The 15443-nt window shown below is 48.4% G+C and overlaps 2 protein-coding genes across 2 annotated transcripts; one reads left to right on the forward strand and one right to left on the reverse strand.

Moving 5' to 3' along the window:
- Positions 1 to 8294: 8294 nt before the first annotated feature.
- LOC128725886 (uncharacterized) lies at positions 8295 to 11178 on the reverse strand. Its single transcript, XM_053819663.1, has 3 exons — positions 10087 to 11178; positions 9609 to 9807; positions 8295 to 9553 (listed from the first exon to the last, which is right to left on the reverse strand). Exons 1-3 carry the CDS (start codon positions 11176 to 11178, stop codon positions 8295 to 8297), a joined length of 2550 nt encoding a protein of 849 aa, XP_053675638.1.
- A 913-nt stretch (positions 11179 to 12091) lies between these two features.
- On the forward strand, positions 12092 to 13438 carry LOC128720516 (uncharacterized). Its single transcript, XM_053814190.1, has 2 exons — positions 12092 to 12218; positions 12291 to 13438. The coding sequence occupies exons 1-2, from the start codon at positions 12092 to 12094 to the stop codon at positions 13436 to 13438; spliced, it is 1275 nt and encodes a 424-aa protein (XP_053670165.1).
- Positions 13439 to 15443: the final 2005 nt, after the last annotated feature.

Genomic DNA, 15443 nt, shown 5'->3' on the forward strand with positions numbered 1-15443 from the left:
GCCCTCTTCTCCGCGAGATAAAGTCAAAATAGATCATGCCGGTGGGACTCCGTCCGCATGTTCGCCAATGTGTTTGCATGTGTGTGGGTGTGTGTGCTGTGCCAGGGCTCGAGCCGAATCTCAGATAGCGCAGCAAAACTTCTACCGGCGGTGCAGTTACAAAATTAGTGCGTCTATACATAGCTCATACATAACCGAGCCGTTCCCCAACGCCAGTCGAGTGGGCAGCAAATCGATCACAGGACCATCACCGATCACCGGACGGCCTAGTTGCAGCCGGCGACAGGCAAAAGACTTGAACGGAGGAGAGAAAAAAACACTTTCACATCCTCTAACCCGACGCCCGTCATGTTAAAGTACTAATTGTCAAATGAATCATCTTCGAACCCGGGACCAGTCACTCATCATCAGTGCCTTTTCTCGAACACAGGAGACTACTGACCCGTCTTTCAGTTGCTTTAGGATTGGATTTCCCCCTGCGACTGCGAACAACAACATTCACTCGACCAGCAGGGGTTCGTGAAAATGTATCCCACTCAAGTGGATGCATTGAGAAATTCTACCCATTGTACTGCGCGGTGAATGTAACACTCTGCAAAAGAGTGAATAAACGAATTTAGAGAAAATCGTAAACCAGCTAGACACATTTCTAGGCATAAAACGAGAACAACATTAATTCAAAACATCTAAACATAATGCAATGGAGGCGCATGGTGCCGTGTAACCAGCGCACGGGAAACATAATTGAATGCCCGCCGGCATGTGGTATTTATAAATCCGTGAAAATCCCACAAGTGTCCCACACACGAACACCGGAATAATAGCAATAATTAGCAGCGAAAAATCCCCCGAACGCAAAAACACACGCACTCTCGTGCTCTCGTGCTAAAACAAGGTGTACAATGTTTTTGGGCACGTGCCAACAGAAGAAATATGGGACACACACGAGATGGAAACGGTGACCGCTTTAGAAGGGTGGGATGTTTCCTAAATTTAATGAGATGGTGCGATGTCTAAATACCGTCTCCGCTCAACCGGCTCACGGGGGCAGGGAAAATGAATAATGGGTAATTATAGTAACGCGAAAAAAAAGGACGCAGCCACTTTACGAAACGTCACTGTCTCAGCCGCAGCCATAACCGCAATCTTGAGTGTTTTTAATCCACTTCGTAACAGAATTGTCTGTTCTTTCTCTAACTCTACGTCTGTGTTGCTTTCGTTCGTTCGAGTTTCAGTACGATTTCTACAAAATGACACGCAACACTTGCGATAGAGAACCGGCTTAGAGCGAAAAGATCATCACCGCAACCGCACTCGACACCGGAAACCGGCACACAAACGACACTCACAGCACACCGATCACAGCAGTTGAATCGATATGCCCAAGGGGGCAGAGATAGATCCACCAGCGGTCGACTGTCACTACCGACTGACTGAACTTCGGCCAGACCGGGCTTACCAAAGGCCACCAGAGCAAGTGCGTGCGCTTTCGTCCGCACGGTTTTCCACCCTCACCAAAGGTTCAACTTTTCTCCAAAAAGGACCCAACGAGTGTGTGTGGTTGCGTTTCGTGTTTCCTCGTTAGCTTCCCGAGTCGCCGTGAGTCTGATCGTCCGGCGCTTAGTATGGTGGAAGGTTTTCCATTTGCCCTGCCATCCCACGCCCGGGATAAAGGAACAGGGTGGTGATGTTTTTACTGCCCCTCATGGGTGGTTGTTGAGCTTCCCGCGATTCACTGAAGTGCTCCCAATGAAAGGAGTGAGTTTTGCGGAGGAGTTTTGTTTTGCTTCGGTTTAAGATGTGCCAATACGAAGTAGGGTGATGCCACCCCAAAAGGGATGCCTGAACAAATCCCCCTACCAATCGGTTGACATGTGGTTGTACACCGCTCCCATTCAAGCGATGATCATCCCATTTTTCGTGCTGCCTTTTTTTCTTCCATTTTCGTTTTTCTTCCTTTTTTCATTCATAAAACATCCGACTGAACACGTTTGACGTCAATATAAATATCGCCGGCCGGGACGAAAATCCCCTCACCGGGTCACGATTTCTCGCGTCATTTCGATTGCGATCGCGGCAGATCGACACAACAACGCGCGCTGGGAAAACGTGGGCCGTACCGGAAGCGGGTGTGGACGTTCCCGTACGTTTTGCGACGATAGCTGTGCGATCTGGGCAATGATAATAATCATAAAAATAAATTTTCACCAGCCGTTTGCTGTCGGCTAACGTGAATGGAAAACAGGCGAAACGTGTGTGGGTATGTAGAATGGATCGCGTTCGCGATCGTTTTCCAAAGATCATCGAATGTCGCTATAAATTTACGTTTAACGGTTGAACCCCGAAACGAGCCGTTGTTCTGGCCATGTTCAGGGTCATTCGCATACTGCTAACTGTGGTGTGGCGTAAAACGTGGTTTTAAGATAGATTTGGGTTTTATAACCCGCCTAGTTTTATACAGTGGACTTTCGAAGATCAGATTGGCTCATAGGCCTGCAATTAAGCAGATAATTGCACGTTAAACCCTGATCGAGGCACCTTAAGTGCATTCCGGCCGGCTCAGTGGGTACTGTTTTACTGGAAATAGAAATTCGCCAACCGCCCGGACGTTGGCTCAAGTGAATGCAAATATTTTCGCTCAAGTGGCGTGTCTGGAGTCGATCGCCACTTTTCCGATCCAACCTTCCTGCCAGATGGTTCGCAGCTTGATCAAACCAATCGCGTGATTTTGATTTTCGTTGGATGGAAATAAAAAAAAGGAAGCTTAAAATGCCTTTACTTAGCTAGCTTAGGTCGACTAGCGAATGAATTAATGATCGGAATACATTTAGCAAACGCGACTATTTGCAAACACTTTCACAGAAACACGAACGATTCCGTCTATAGCTTTCCATTTCTCGTGGGCATTATGCTTAACATTCCCACGAAAGAAACCATCACGCATGATTTCAGCAACAATCCGTCAGCAGCTCACGTTTTTATGATTTTTGCAAACATATATACGGATTTTTGCTTCTCTTTTCTGTTTTCAGCCTTTTGTGTATTCTTTGCGCCACCTTTTCGACGTCCCTAAGCCCGGGTGGCATTCCCAGGCGGTGTGCCTGTGATGAATTAGGTGGGTAAATCGCTTCATAAAATCAAAACATTGAATTCTTCAGCCCCTGAACGAGCCCACCGACACTGGCAGCTACCTAATCCACCGATGAGGTGAGAAGATAGCAAGCAAAAAAAAAAGAGAACAAAATACGACGTTCGCCAAATGGACTACGCTCTGTGGGAGTGTGAAAATTTATTTTCGTTTGCGCCTACTCGGCCGACGATGCACGCGTACGATCGTCAGCAGAGGAGAAGATGAAAAAGGGACCTTTTTTTCCTCGTTGCGCTTTTCTCTCTACGATCACCTTTTGAAACGCGTCATAGCTCTGCGAACGGAAAGGTACCGTCGAGGGATGCAAATGGACGCAGGGAAAACGTGATAGTTTGTCGAAAGATTCGTTCTCACATCGGTGAGCACATGTCCCAAGGAAAGACGGCCATTCGGTGACGTTGGTTTGTGTGTTTTTTTGAGAAATGAAAGGTAATTTAGGCGCTTTGTCGTAAACGTTTAATGTTTAGCGGTTTGATTGGTTTTGAACGTATGGCAATGCTTGTTCTCATGACCCAGATTAGAGACTCATTTTTTAAGTTTCATTTCATATTCAGTCAGTTTCAGTGCGATTGGTGTTATTTTTACGGCTTCAAATGTATGAGTTCAAAATGAAGCTTCTCGATTGAATTCCCATGCATTGGAACATACATTGATATTGCATAATTTATTACCACAAAATAATGTAATGAGATATGGATCTGTTACTTAGGACTCAGACACATCCTTCACGCTCATTCCGAGCCACTCACCAGTAGTGGAAAAAGTTGTTTAACGCGCTATTCTGCACGCTCAGCGGATCGGTGATGCGCAGGTCGGAAAAGTGGCCAGCTGCGGGCGCCTCCTCCGCGATCCCGCTGTCATCCTCCGTGTCACTCGTGTCGTTTTCATCTCCCTCGTCATCCTCGTCGCCATCCTCATCGTGGTGGTGTTGGTGCGGACGCCGCCGTGAGCGATCATTCCCCTGTTCGTCGTTGTCGTTGTCTTCCGGCAAGTGTGCCAGGAAGCGTGGAATTTGTGGGTCGAAAAAGTTCATCCTGACAGCATTCACGCGTTCGCTGGGATGGGTTGCAGGTTATGGTGGCGTGAGCTTAAAGTGAGCTAAAGCACGCACTAAACCACCGGATGCTCGATCAAGGGAGCCGAAAAGGATCGAACGGGTTGAAGAGGGCTCGTTCGAGCACGTAAAACACACGATAGAGGCTTGATTGCTTTTTTCACAGGACGGCTAGTTTTATTTCACCACCTCCCTAAAGGTACGCGTGACGACGATGTAACAAACACACTCTCGCACGTACATACACTCACGAACTAACCGATTAGAGCTAATCCCGGCTATCACCGCTCAAGCGTGACGTTTAACTTATGCAATGGCGGTTGCTGTTTTCAATAACTATTCAGCGACTTTTCTTCTCGTTTAGAGACACTTCGGTTACACTTTCCACTAGGACACGTTCACTAGGACACTTACGAAACTGGAAGGACTCATGGATCACTGCTGGAGAATCCGCGAAACATGCTGCAAAATGGCAAACGGCAAAGGCACCTGGAGCAAATTAATGATCTTACATTGTTCGTAGGGGGATGCGTTTGCGAAACCGCGTCCGTTCGGTGGGCGACTGAAGGCCAACGACCACAAGCTGGCACCGTTCTGGCACCGATCCGATCGGGACACCGTTTGTCCGCTAAGGAGCCGTCGAAAGCGCGCGTGACGGAAAAATAATGACTCCCGAAAACACCACCACCGCCGCCTGAGGGACAACGAGAACGGACAAAGCACCGAAAACGCGGCTGCTTTTGCGCATCGGCCCCAAGAAAAGGCCGTGCGCATCCCTTAAGGATCGCGTCCGTGGCAGCTGCCGAAGGGGATTCAGCCGAAGGGTTGCAAGCGTGCGAGCGCGGGTCAAGCGCACGTCAAACGGCCCCTTCAGTGGCAGAAATGGAAATAGAAGCTGAAAAATAGACCCGCCCTGGCAAATAAAAATAAAACAGCAAAACGCGAGCTAGACGCGTGGATAAATAAATACGAAAAGCCGCAAAGCCGTGCGGTGGATTCGGCGAGCGAATGAGCGACAACTGGACGGACGGACGTTTTTGTCAATCAGCTCCGTTTGTGTGTTGGTTAACCTTGGGAAGTGAAAAGCGAAAAGTCGCGTGGAAACCTCGCACCGTGCGTCTTGGGGGTAGGCTAGCCCGGAAATTTGTCATCGCCCATTGCCGATTGATTTGAAGCGCTCATTTTCCAAGTGCAGATCCTTTAAAATTAGACACTGTTTTGTCGGATGCAGAGAGCACGTTTGTGCACAGCTACGCAACAGAAAAAACCACTAGCTTTGAGAGTCACAAAAAAAATGGCAGGAAAATATCATTTTGGTGGTTTCTTTTGAGATTTTTCCGACGGGTGGTTAACTATTTATGAATTATGATCTCAGTAATTGCCCGAGGAGCGTGCTTCTTAGGGAAGTGATGCCACTTAGTAAAAAACACGCTCCAACAGGAGGGTCAAAGATCACTGGCTGACATTCACCTTACATCAACAGGTCAATCTCGACCACTTGAGGGATTGTAGGACATATATAAAAACTTGCTTTTGGAATTTATAGCTAGCAGTCTGATTATTCCGTGTGTTGAAAGAACATCGTATAGTGCGTATGACGATCATATGCGCGTATGACGAGCTTGGAGGATTAGCTTAAAATTAACAGTACTATCGAAGGTTTATACAATTATTCCTCACTACAATTTGTTAAAAATATATCAAATATAATATTAATTTACATCGATACATCATATCGATAATTAACATCGATACATTATACATAGAAAATCTTCAGAAAGGCATTTTGTCCCAAAACAAACCCACAGTGTTGAAGATCGCATTTTCCACCGCATTGTGTCTGCATCATCAATTTGAAATTTGTTGTGGAATTTCGGTTGCGTGTAATTTGCTCGCGAAATACTAAACAGCAACAGGAGCATCTTGGCCGAAACATGTGTGCTCCTCCTAACGATCACGGCGAGTACATTCCGTTAGGAGAGGAAGAGAAAATTCGTGCCTTCTCTACGTTTCTGCGCGAAGGTGTATTGATATTGCAAATTGGAAGATTATACACCCACTCTACTGTTTTCCTGTTCGATGATGGGTGTAGGTTGGTGTGCCGAAAGAGTGCTACCAGCTGATGTTTTCGCTGGCAATTGTTTGCCATTCTCACTGAGCAAACACTCACGGTCTATGTCAGCTGAATCGAGTTAATGGATCATTCGGAAAGAATTTATGTAGCTGGTTTTCCAACATTATCTAGATGACCCAAAAATGTTCTAGGAAAAAGAGCGAGTGTGTTGAAGTTTTTATATTATCATATTTTTCATTGATATGCCTTTTGAGTAATGAAGCAAATTTCTCAAATTTCATAATTATAATTATGAAGTAAATAAAATAGACTAGTAAAATTTAATAAACTTGAACTTTTGCTATCTATATTCTTTTTTACTTATAATAATCTTTTTTCAACACAAGCTGAAAAACGTTATTATTCCATCCTCTGGCAGGTAACGTGAAATGCAATTAATCTGTCAATTTGTGCACCTTCGTGCCTGATTAATCGCTCCTAGACACACGAGATTATGCTTGCTCGAACGTTGCCAACGCCCTACAGGTATTTTGTTATGAAGAAATAAGCCACAGCACATCACCTGCACTTCTAGATTAGGACAGACAAATTTGATAGTCATGACGTAATGCCCAAGCAATTATGTCAGGAATTCACAAATTCCTCAAACCCATATGGTACTGTAACGAATTTTTGCGTCTACCACGCAGTCTGCACCTGCTAAGCATCCTGTAAAACTGTTCACGAATTGTCGCCTTTAACTATTTGCTTAGATGGATTGCTCAACGATAAGCGCTTGAGTAGCCGGAATTATTGAATTTCACACAACCCACATTCTCTTGATAAGCCGAGCACGAGAGTACGCATTTTCATAATCATGCTCATAATCGATCGATTAGTGGCACTTTTAATCTGCAAAATAACTCCACCCCATCAATCACTTACGCGCCCACGTCATAGGTAAACCCGTACGTACGTTTACTTGCACTACGTCCGGAAAAATTACACTTAAAGCTTGTTTCTTTTCCACACTTTGCTAATAGCACTGTTGCAATAATTACACGCCAATTCAAACATCAACTGAAAACACCACGCCGTGCAGGATCGCAGGCATCACAAAATTGAGCACGATTATGCGATCGCGTACGAAACGGTTGAGCCTGCTGCAGCTCTAACCGTCTGCATCAGTACGAAGCGCTAGTGACAGGGTCGATCTGCTCGGCACACGGTGCATTTTCATGATCACGCTCTTTGTTTGCTTCGTGCTCCTTGCGGTACGGTAACCGTGCGTTTCGGGAACTAACGCGAGCCTTGATAGGCGAGACCCCCAGGCTCGATCGAACGCCGATCGGTTAAAGACATCGCGCTGTGTTTTGGGGGAGGTTGTGTGCCGAAAATGGCTTTCCGCATTGTGTTTGGTTGCACTTTTTTTTCAGACCACTCAGACCACTCGCCAACCAGCCGGCGGAAGTTTTGGGGGTGTTGTGGTGGTTATGCAGGGCGTGGAAATAGAAATCCTCTGTGGTGCCTCGGTTTGTCGGTCTGTAGGTAGACATCAAAAAGTCAAAAGGCGTTCGCGCTTGGCTTCACGCCGTACATGCGGAGCGCGCAGCAATGCAGGGCGCGAAAATTCACCTAGAAAATGGGCGCTTCTTCGTTGCAAGCTGGTATGCAAAATTTGGCAAAGTGAACGTTGAACAAGAAAAAGGTTAAAAATCTGCCTCCACCAGAGGGCGCGCTAGATGGTCGTTGCAATTAAATCACGGCCTACTTTTTTATTCTCTCAGGAATGATCTCGTTACGATGAAGCCTTTTTATTAGTAGGGAGCACTTTATTCATCCTTAATAGGCCTGTACATTTAATAGTCTCACTGTAGAACGGAACATGGTACAAAGGAACGTTTATTAAAATACTGATTGCTTCACATGGCACTAATTTGGAGGATTTCACGTAGTTTTGGTCGAACAGCTCCATTACGGCTCATTGTGCTGCAGATGCCATCCGGTGACGTCAATCGGAAATAGTAGCATGCGAGACCCTACGTAGCGATACGGCGTACGAACCGGGTGAAATATAAACCTCCGTGCAGCGCCAGGGCAGCAAACGCGGCCCAGAACGAAAGCACGAACCGACCTGCCGCACCACTCATGAGCAGCTTGGCAACGTTCAGCTGCGGATGTCGGTTGCCAATGGCGGCGTTGAATTCGTTCACCTCGCACGCGTAACAATACCCGATCGTTTCGTTCGTCCGCTGCCAATCGATCCACTCGATCTGATCACCGATGTCCTTACACAGCACGTACTCACGCAGGATCAGGTCACGCGGGATGTGTATGTTATTCACACCAACAATCACGACGCCCGAATTATCCCGCTCGTCGTGCAGGATCTTGTAGTACAACATCGGCGCAGGAGCACGCTGTCTGCCCTCGGTGGGGTCGAAATCCAGCCAAACTTCCTGGTAGTCACCGTTACCATCCGCTTGCTTTTGAACACCGTACGTACCACTGTACACAGTTAGCTCGAGGTCGTGCTCACCGACAAGATCCCGAATCGAGGACTCAACGCGCTCCCAATTTACACCGTTGAAATTCTGCCACTGAGGTGCGGCGTTCAGGAACCAGAAGGTAGCGTTCTGCTCCGTCCCGTAGATAAAGTCCACCCGTGCCGCGATATGTCCACGAGCCATATAGATACCGTTGTTGGTGTTCTGCACCAGCTCGTCGGCACGCGACTGTGAGTTGAGAATGAGTGCGAGGGTTTCCCGCTGCCGGTTGACCGTGTACAGAGTGTTGATGTTGACGTCGGTGTAGTACGCACCCTGGTACCACGAGGGACGAGGATTGCCGGACTGATATCCCGCATTAGCTCGGCTCATGTGGTGGAGCGCGTAGTGAGTATGGTACAGTGCCTCATCATAGCACACATCAAACACATTCACCCACCGGTTGGCTGTCAGATCAAAGCCTATCTTTACGATCACTGAGTTGTTGAAACATCGCTCCTGTGTGGTTTTTGCAGAGCTCAACCAATACGAGGTGCAGGACAACTCCTGCATCGCGTACGTCTTCCCGTCATAGTTGAATTGATCCTCCGACGAGCACGTGATCGTGATGGATCGCTTTTCGGGGAACAGTTTGAAGCCCTCCTGGCACACAAGCTCTACGGGGGCTTCCGTTGGGAACAACACCTGTCTCGTTTCATCCTGAGGGTGCCAGAATTTGTCCGACCCGGGAACCAATATTAGCGGTTGGTGTGGCGATGGAAGTGCAGCGAAAGGCACGGTACAACCGCCAGCTTGGGGAGGAAAATGGTCAATCGGCGAATGCGTCGGCAAACGACAACTCCTTACCTTTTGAAACATCATCCAACGGACCCAACTGACTGACATCGCGCGCAGTAACCTGATCTGAGTGCCCAAGTAGGACCAGAAAAGTGACGGCTAGAACCTGGAACCACATTTTGGAACTAAACGAGCCAACAGCACCTATCAAACTGATCTCGTTGAACACCGCACACAGGAGAGACATAGTGTAGCCGCCAGTATAACCCTGCAGTTAATCTGCTTATCATCCTGATATGATGCATTGGTCTGCGGTTTGTCTGGGACAAAAGTAAATCGACATTGGAATTATCGCAATATACTAAGTCGTGGAGCAAGCCGAGTGCGTAATCAGCAAAAGATCGTTCATAGTTGTCCGAAATCAAACAACGATAAGCGAGTAATTGAGTGTGCAATTGAGCGTATATTTGACTTCAATCGATACAATGGATCATTTGCTGATAAACTCTCAATGAGGGTTGTGTTTCTAAATCAGCAAGCTTCCTACGTTGAGCTGAGGCAGGTGGCCAGTGACGCGGTTGAACTCGTTCACCTCGCACGCGTACGAATATCCTAAGGCGAGGTTCTCTCGCTCCCAGTTAATCCATCCGATTTGGTTGCTCACATCCGTGCAGAAGATGTAGTCTCGGCGGATCTCCTCTATGGAGATATGTACGTTGTTGACACCAATCAGCACGATACCCGAGTTCTGGGCCTCGTTGTGGAGGATCTTGTAGTAAATCTTTGGCGCTCGTACCCGCGTGCGACCGTTGGCGTTAAAGTCAAGGAAGATCTCCTGATGATCTCCATTTCCGTCAGCCTGAGTCTGCACACCGTACGTACCTCCGTACACTCGTACGCGAATGTTACGCAGAGCCACGAAAGTCTTTGCTGCCGCCTCGATGCGCTCCCAATTACCGGCGTTGAAGTTTTGCCACTGAGGAGCGGCGTTCAAGAACCAGAAGGTAGCGTTCTGTTGCGTTCCGTAGATGAAGTCTGCCCGAGCGGCGATGTGTCCGCGAGCCATAAAAATACCGTTGTCCGTTCCCTGCACCAGGACGTCCGCACGCGATTGCGAGTTCAGGATGGTTGCAAGCGTGGAACGTTGGGTGTTGACCGTGTACAGCCCGTTGATGTTGATTCCGGAATAGAAGTCACCCTGGTACCAACCCGGACGAGGTACACCCTGCTGGAATCCGGCGTTTGCTGGCGTAAACTCGTGCACCACGTAGTGGTTGTCGAGCGTTACCTCGTCGTGGCAGACGTCTAAAATTTTGGGGAAACGATTACCCAAATCAAAGCCAATCTCGACGATCGTGGCACCGTTGAAACACCGTTGAGAGGTGCGCCGTGCGCTGCTCAGCCAATTCTCCGTGCAAGCGAAGTCACGGAACGCAATCATCTGGCTGTCGTAGTTAAACTGATCGTTCAGGACGCACGCGATGTTGATGGAGGTTTTGCCGGGAAAAAGTGCAAACCCATCCTGGCAGACAAGCTCCAGCGTTTCACCGGCGTTCAGCTGCAGTAGTCCGTTGTCCGTGCTAGGGTACCGGAACTGATCCGTACCGGGAATGAGTACTAGTGGCTGGGGACGTGGCATATCACCAGTCGTGCGAACTGAGCACGCAGAAGCTGTAGACATCGAAATGGATTAGTTGACATCTTGGGCTTCTGACATCTTCACACACCAGTCGTAGTAGACCCCGATTGGTTGCTATGATGCCAGTTGTAAACATGTCTAAACGACAAATCCAAGTATCTCACCATAGCTCCCGATTTCTGGCACCTCTTCCGGGATGTCCTGCCGAATATCGCGAGCCTGCGCGAGCGAACCAACGGCACAAAGTGTCACCAAACAGAGCAGCCACTTCATTTTGCTACGTTTGCTAAAATGCATCTTATCGTCCGCCGGGGGTACCGTTTTTATAGCCACAACAATCGACCCACCCCGGGCTGGTCACGCCTCCAGCCGCGTGTTTTGTCTGTGATTTCGGGTTTGATAAGCATTTTCGGACGCCTCTGTGTGGAGGACCTCCTCAGCGGGCGGCTGATGAACGTGCAGTAACGGAAGAGTTAATCCGCAACCGTGCGAACAGTAGACTGATTCCAGACCATGACGCAAGCTAGGGGGTTTTACCGAGACGATCTAAGTCCAGCATCGATTGAACGACATTCAGAAATCTCAGCGGGTAAAGTAAACCTCAACTATGTCTGCCGTTAAAAACAATGTGTGTACAATTCATAGTGATTTGATTTCACTTTTCACTACCTTGAGAGTGTGCAGACGATATCATATACCTCGATTATCTTATCGCGAGTGCGCGTCCAAGACCGCTGAGTGGATGTGGAGATTCCTTCGGATCCTACATGCCTGATCATGGCGCGATTGTATCGGTTGGTGTTGGTCCGGATTACGTCTTATCGTGCAAATGATTGCGATTCATCATTTCTGGTGCACGAGCGTATAAAACCGACGGTACTATTGCTAATTTGTTCAATCGGCTAGCTTAACCATGAGGTTCGTTTTAGTTCCTGTTGTGCTGCTGCTGGTGGCAAGCCCAACAGCATGGGCTCGAGATTTGCCCTTGCAGGACATCCTGGATGATGTACCCGTGGACGTCCCGGAAGTTGCCGGCTATGGTAAGAAGATCATGCGCATTTTTCTGGTACAGATCGATGTCTTCAACGGGCACATTCTTCCTTTTTTTGTAGCTACTGGATGCTCCATTCGACTTAACGCGGCCGATTTGCCACAACCGCAGCCGTTGTTCCTTATCCCCGGTACTGAGCAATTCCGCTATCCAGCGACTGATAGCGGTATTCTGACGCTGAACGCTGGTGAGTCAGTGGAGCTGGCGTGTCAGGCTGGGTTTTCGCTGTTCCCTGAAGTAACGTCGATCCAAGCGACATGTGTGATCGACGATCAGTTCAACTACGACAGCAAGATGTACGGCTTTTGGGAATTCAGCTGCACGGCGAACTGGCGCAGCGTCGCCCGACGAACGGCTCGCAGCTGTTACAACGATGCGACGATCGTCGAGATCGGATTCGAGTTAGGTGCACGATTCCCCAAGATCCTTGACGTTTGCCACGACGAAGTGACTTTCGACAATCACTACCTTGTGCATGAGTTCACGCCAGCCAATGCCGGCTTCCAAACGGGGGTGGCTCGCCCAGGTTGGATTCAGGGTAACTTCTACTCGGGCGTCACCGTCAACACGTTGTACACGGTGAACATGCAGCGGGAGACGATCGCCACCATCCTGAGCTCACAGGCTCGTGCGGATGAGCTCGTGCAAACGACAAACAACGGTATCTATATGGCTCGCGGCCACATTGCTGCTCGAGCTGATTTCGTTTACGCTACGCAGCAGAACGCCACCTTCTGGTTCCTGAATGCCGCTCCTCAGTGGCAGAACTTCAACGCCGGTAATTGGGAGCGCATCGAGTCGTCGGTTAAGTCCTTTGTGGCGTCTCGGAACATCCACGTGCGTGTATACGGAGGAACGTATGGTGTGCAGACCCAGGCTGACGGAAATAATGATCATCACGAAATTTGGCTAGACTTTGACCCGAACGGACGTACGCGTTTGCGAGCACCGAAGGTGTACTACAAGATCCTCCACAACGAGGCCCAGAACTCGGGTATCGTGCTGATTGGTGTCAACAACGTACATATCTCCATAGAGGAGATCCGCCGAGACTACATCTTCTGCACGGACGTCAGCAGCCAGATCGGATGGATCAATTGGGATCGGGAAAACCTCGCTAGAGGTTACTCGTATGCGTGTGAGGTGAACGAGTTCAATCGCGTTACTGGCCATTTGCCGCAACTGAACGTCGCTAGCCTTTTGATATAAGAGAGGGCAGTATAAAGCAAATCAAAGTTGATCCTTCGCGTTTTATGGTTGTCATGGTGATGATGGACAAAGCCGACGGCGTGTAACAAATAAATAAAGGCACGTCGATGGCCAACTCAATGACCACTAGGTGAACTGTTAATCTGGAGGAATATTATCTGTAGGAGTATTAAAAGCAGTATTAAGGGGTAGCTTGGGAAGAGGTACGGTGCACTTAGCATCAAATACTTGATAAAACAAAACACATCTACAGCACGTGAATGAAACGCTTTTGAAAAGTACCTGTATTGACATGATGGAATGTTATACTTTTTATTCTGACTTAGGGGCCTGATTCAAGGTCAAGGCAGCATGTAATAAATGTGTCAATGGGACATGAGAAAAAAAAACTAAAAAAAAATGGTTTATGTTTCCTAACAATACTCCAACAACACGTTTGATATTTTAAGTGAAGGTAAAGTGGATTTATAATACGTTCAAACTACTTGAGAAGCGCTGGCTTGTTCGCTGCGTCGCACGTGCTGCATAACTTACGGCGCAAATTTACCAACAACCCCTAACGCAAGAAAACTCATCCCTTTAGCAGCATCGGGAAGCATTTCCACACAGCCAACCACTGCGCAAACGTCACCTCGAACGTATAAGCGAAAGGATAGGTTTTGCGCACTATTTCCACTGCTCACGTGTGGCGCAATGGGTGTGCGTTGTTTACGAATCGCTCGTTTCGCGAAGTTGAAAGCGGTTATTGCTCTCGTGCCCTGACCAACCCTAACGGTGCAGAATGGCGCATCCTAACGTCACCCCGCCGAATATCTGCATACGAGCAACAGCAGCAACGAAATGAGTATGCGTCCCGAAATGTCTCACCAACGGTTGTGTGCGTGCGCGTGAAATGTGATTGTAATAAATCGTACCGTCTCTTATCGCCGGTCGTCCTGGTACCGGAATAGATTGAAGCAAGGCGAGCGTTTTCCTCGCACCCAAGATGGGCTGTGGTGATAAAACAACAATGCTTTTGAAAGTCGCGTTCTTGTCACATACATTCGAGCCGAGAACAGGAACAGAAGACTGCACACTTGCAGCGATGCATCCGCCTGTGGTGTCGTATAAATTCCGTTCATGTTGAAATGTTACAATCGGTCGTTAATGAACCTTCGAGCAAGGGTGTCAAACGCCTTTTTCTCGGATAAAAGGGCCAGTTGCACCCTCGGAAAACTTTTTTGCTGTCGGGGAGGTAAACTTTCAAAAATTCACATCATCCCTAGAGTAAGTCAAGCACTTATATGCTCGATATATATGCTCTAAAATGAGGTCCGAATCTATCTGTTTTCATACGTTGCGTAGGGCTGGTTAAATTTCACGCGAAATTTTCCATTTCATAACCCCACAACCCCATCGGGCGCTGCGTATAGACGCCCTTGACGTTGGTATCTGTTGTTTCCGCGGTCCACCGGCTAGCAGTATTGGTGCAACACCCTCGTTGGGGCCGCATTCGCTCGAGCCGCGACGCGTACGCGTCCACATTCGATTGTTTCGCTTCGCCTCGAGCGCGTGAGCGTCGAGCGGCCGCCCAAGACGTGCGCCCTTCGTCCGTGGATCTTCTCGCGCCGCTTACGCTAACCGCGGGCGTTAGATTGGGCTGCCCATCATCGTGTGGCCTTTTTGTGTTTGTGTCCTTTTCGGTGTGGGGCGAGGTGAGTGTTTCTCGATCAGTGAACGACATCGTTGTTATCGGTTTGTCGACGCTGGGACAAACTCGGTTGGTTCGGTCGGTGTCCATCTTGCTGCCCGATCGTTCGCGTTCCCCTTCGAGCAGTGTGTGGCCTTGAACAGCGTTCCCATTTGAACGGAACGGGGGCTAGAGAGCGTCATCTTGCAAACACCTCGATGAGCGGTAGAAACATTTTGAGCCCATATATCTAAACGGCCAACGGAAACAAAGAACGCGACACGGCGCCGGATTCAGCCACAACACGTGGTCGTTGCGTGAACGTCGCGCGAAACG

This window comes from Anopheles nili, chromosome 2 (genome assembly GCF_943737925.1).
Source record: "Anopheles nili chromosome 2, idAnoNiliSN_F5_01, whole genome shotgun sequence".
Taxonomy (NCBI): Eukaryota; Metazoa; Arthropoda; class Insecta; order Diptera; family Culicidae; genus Anopheles; species Anopheles nili.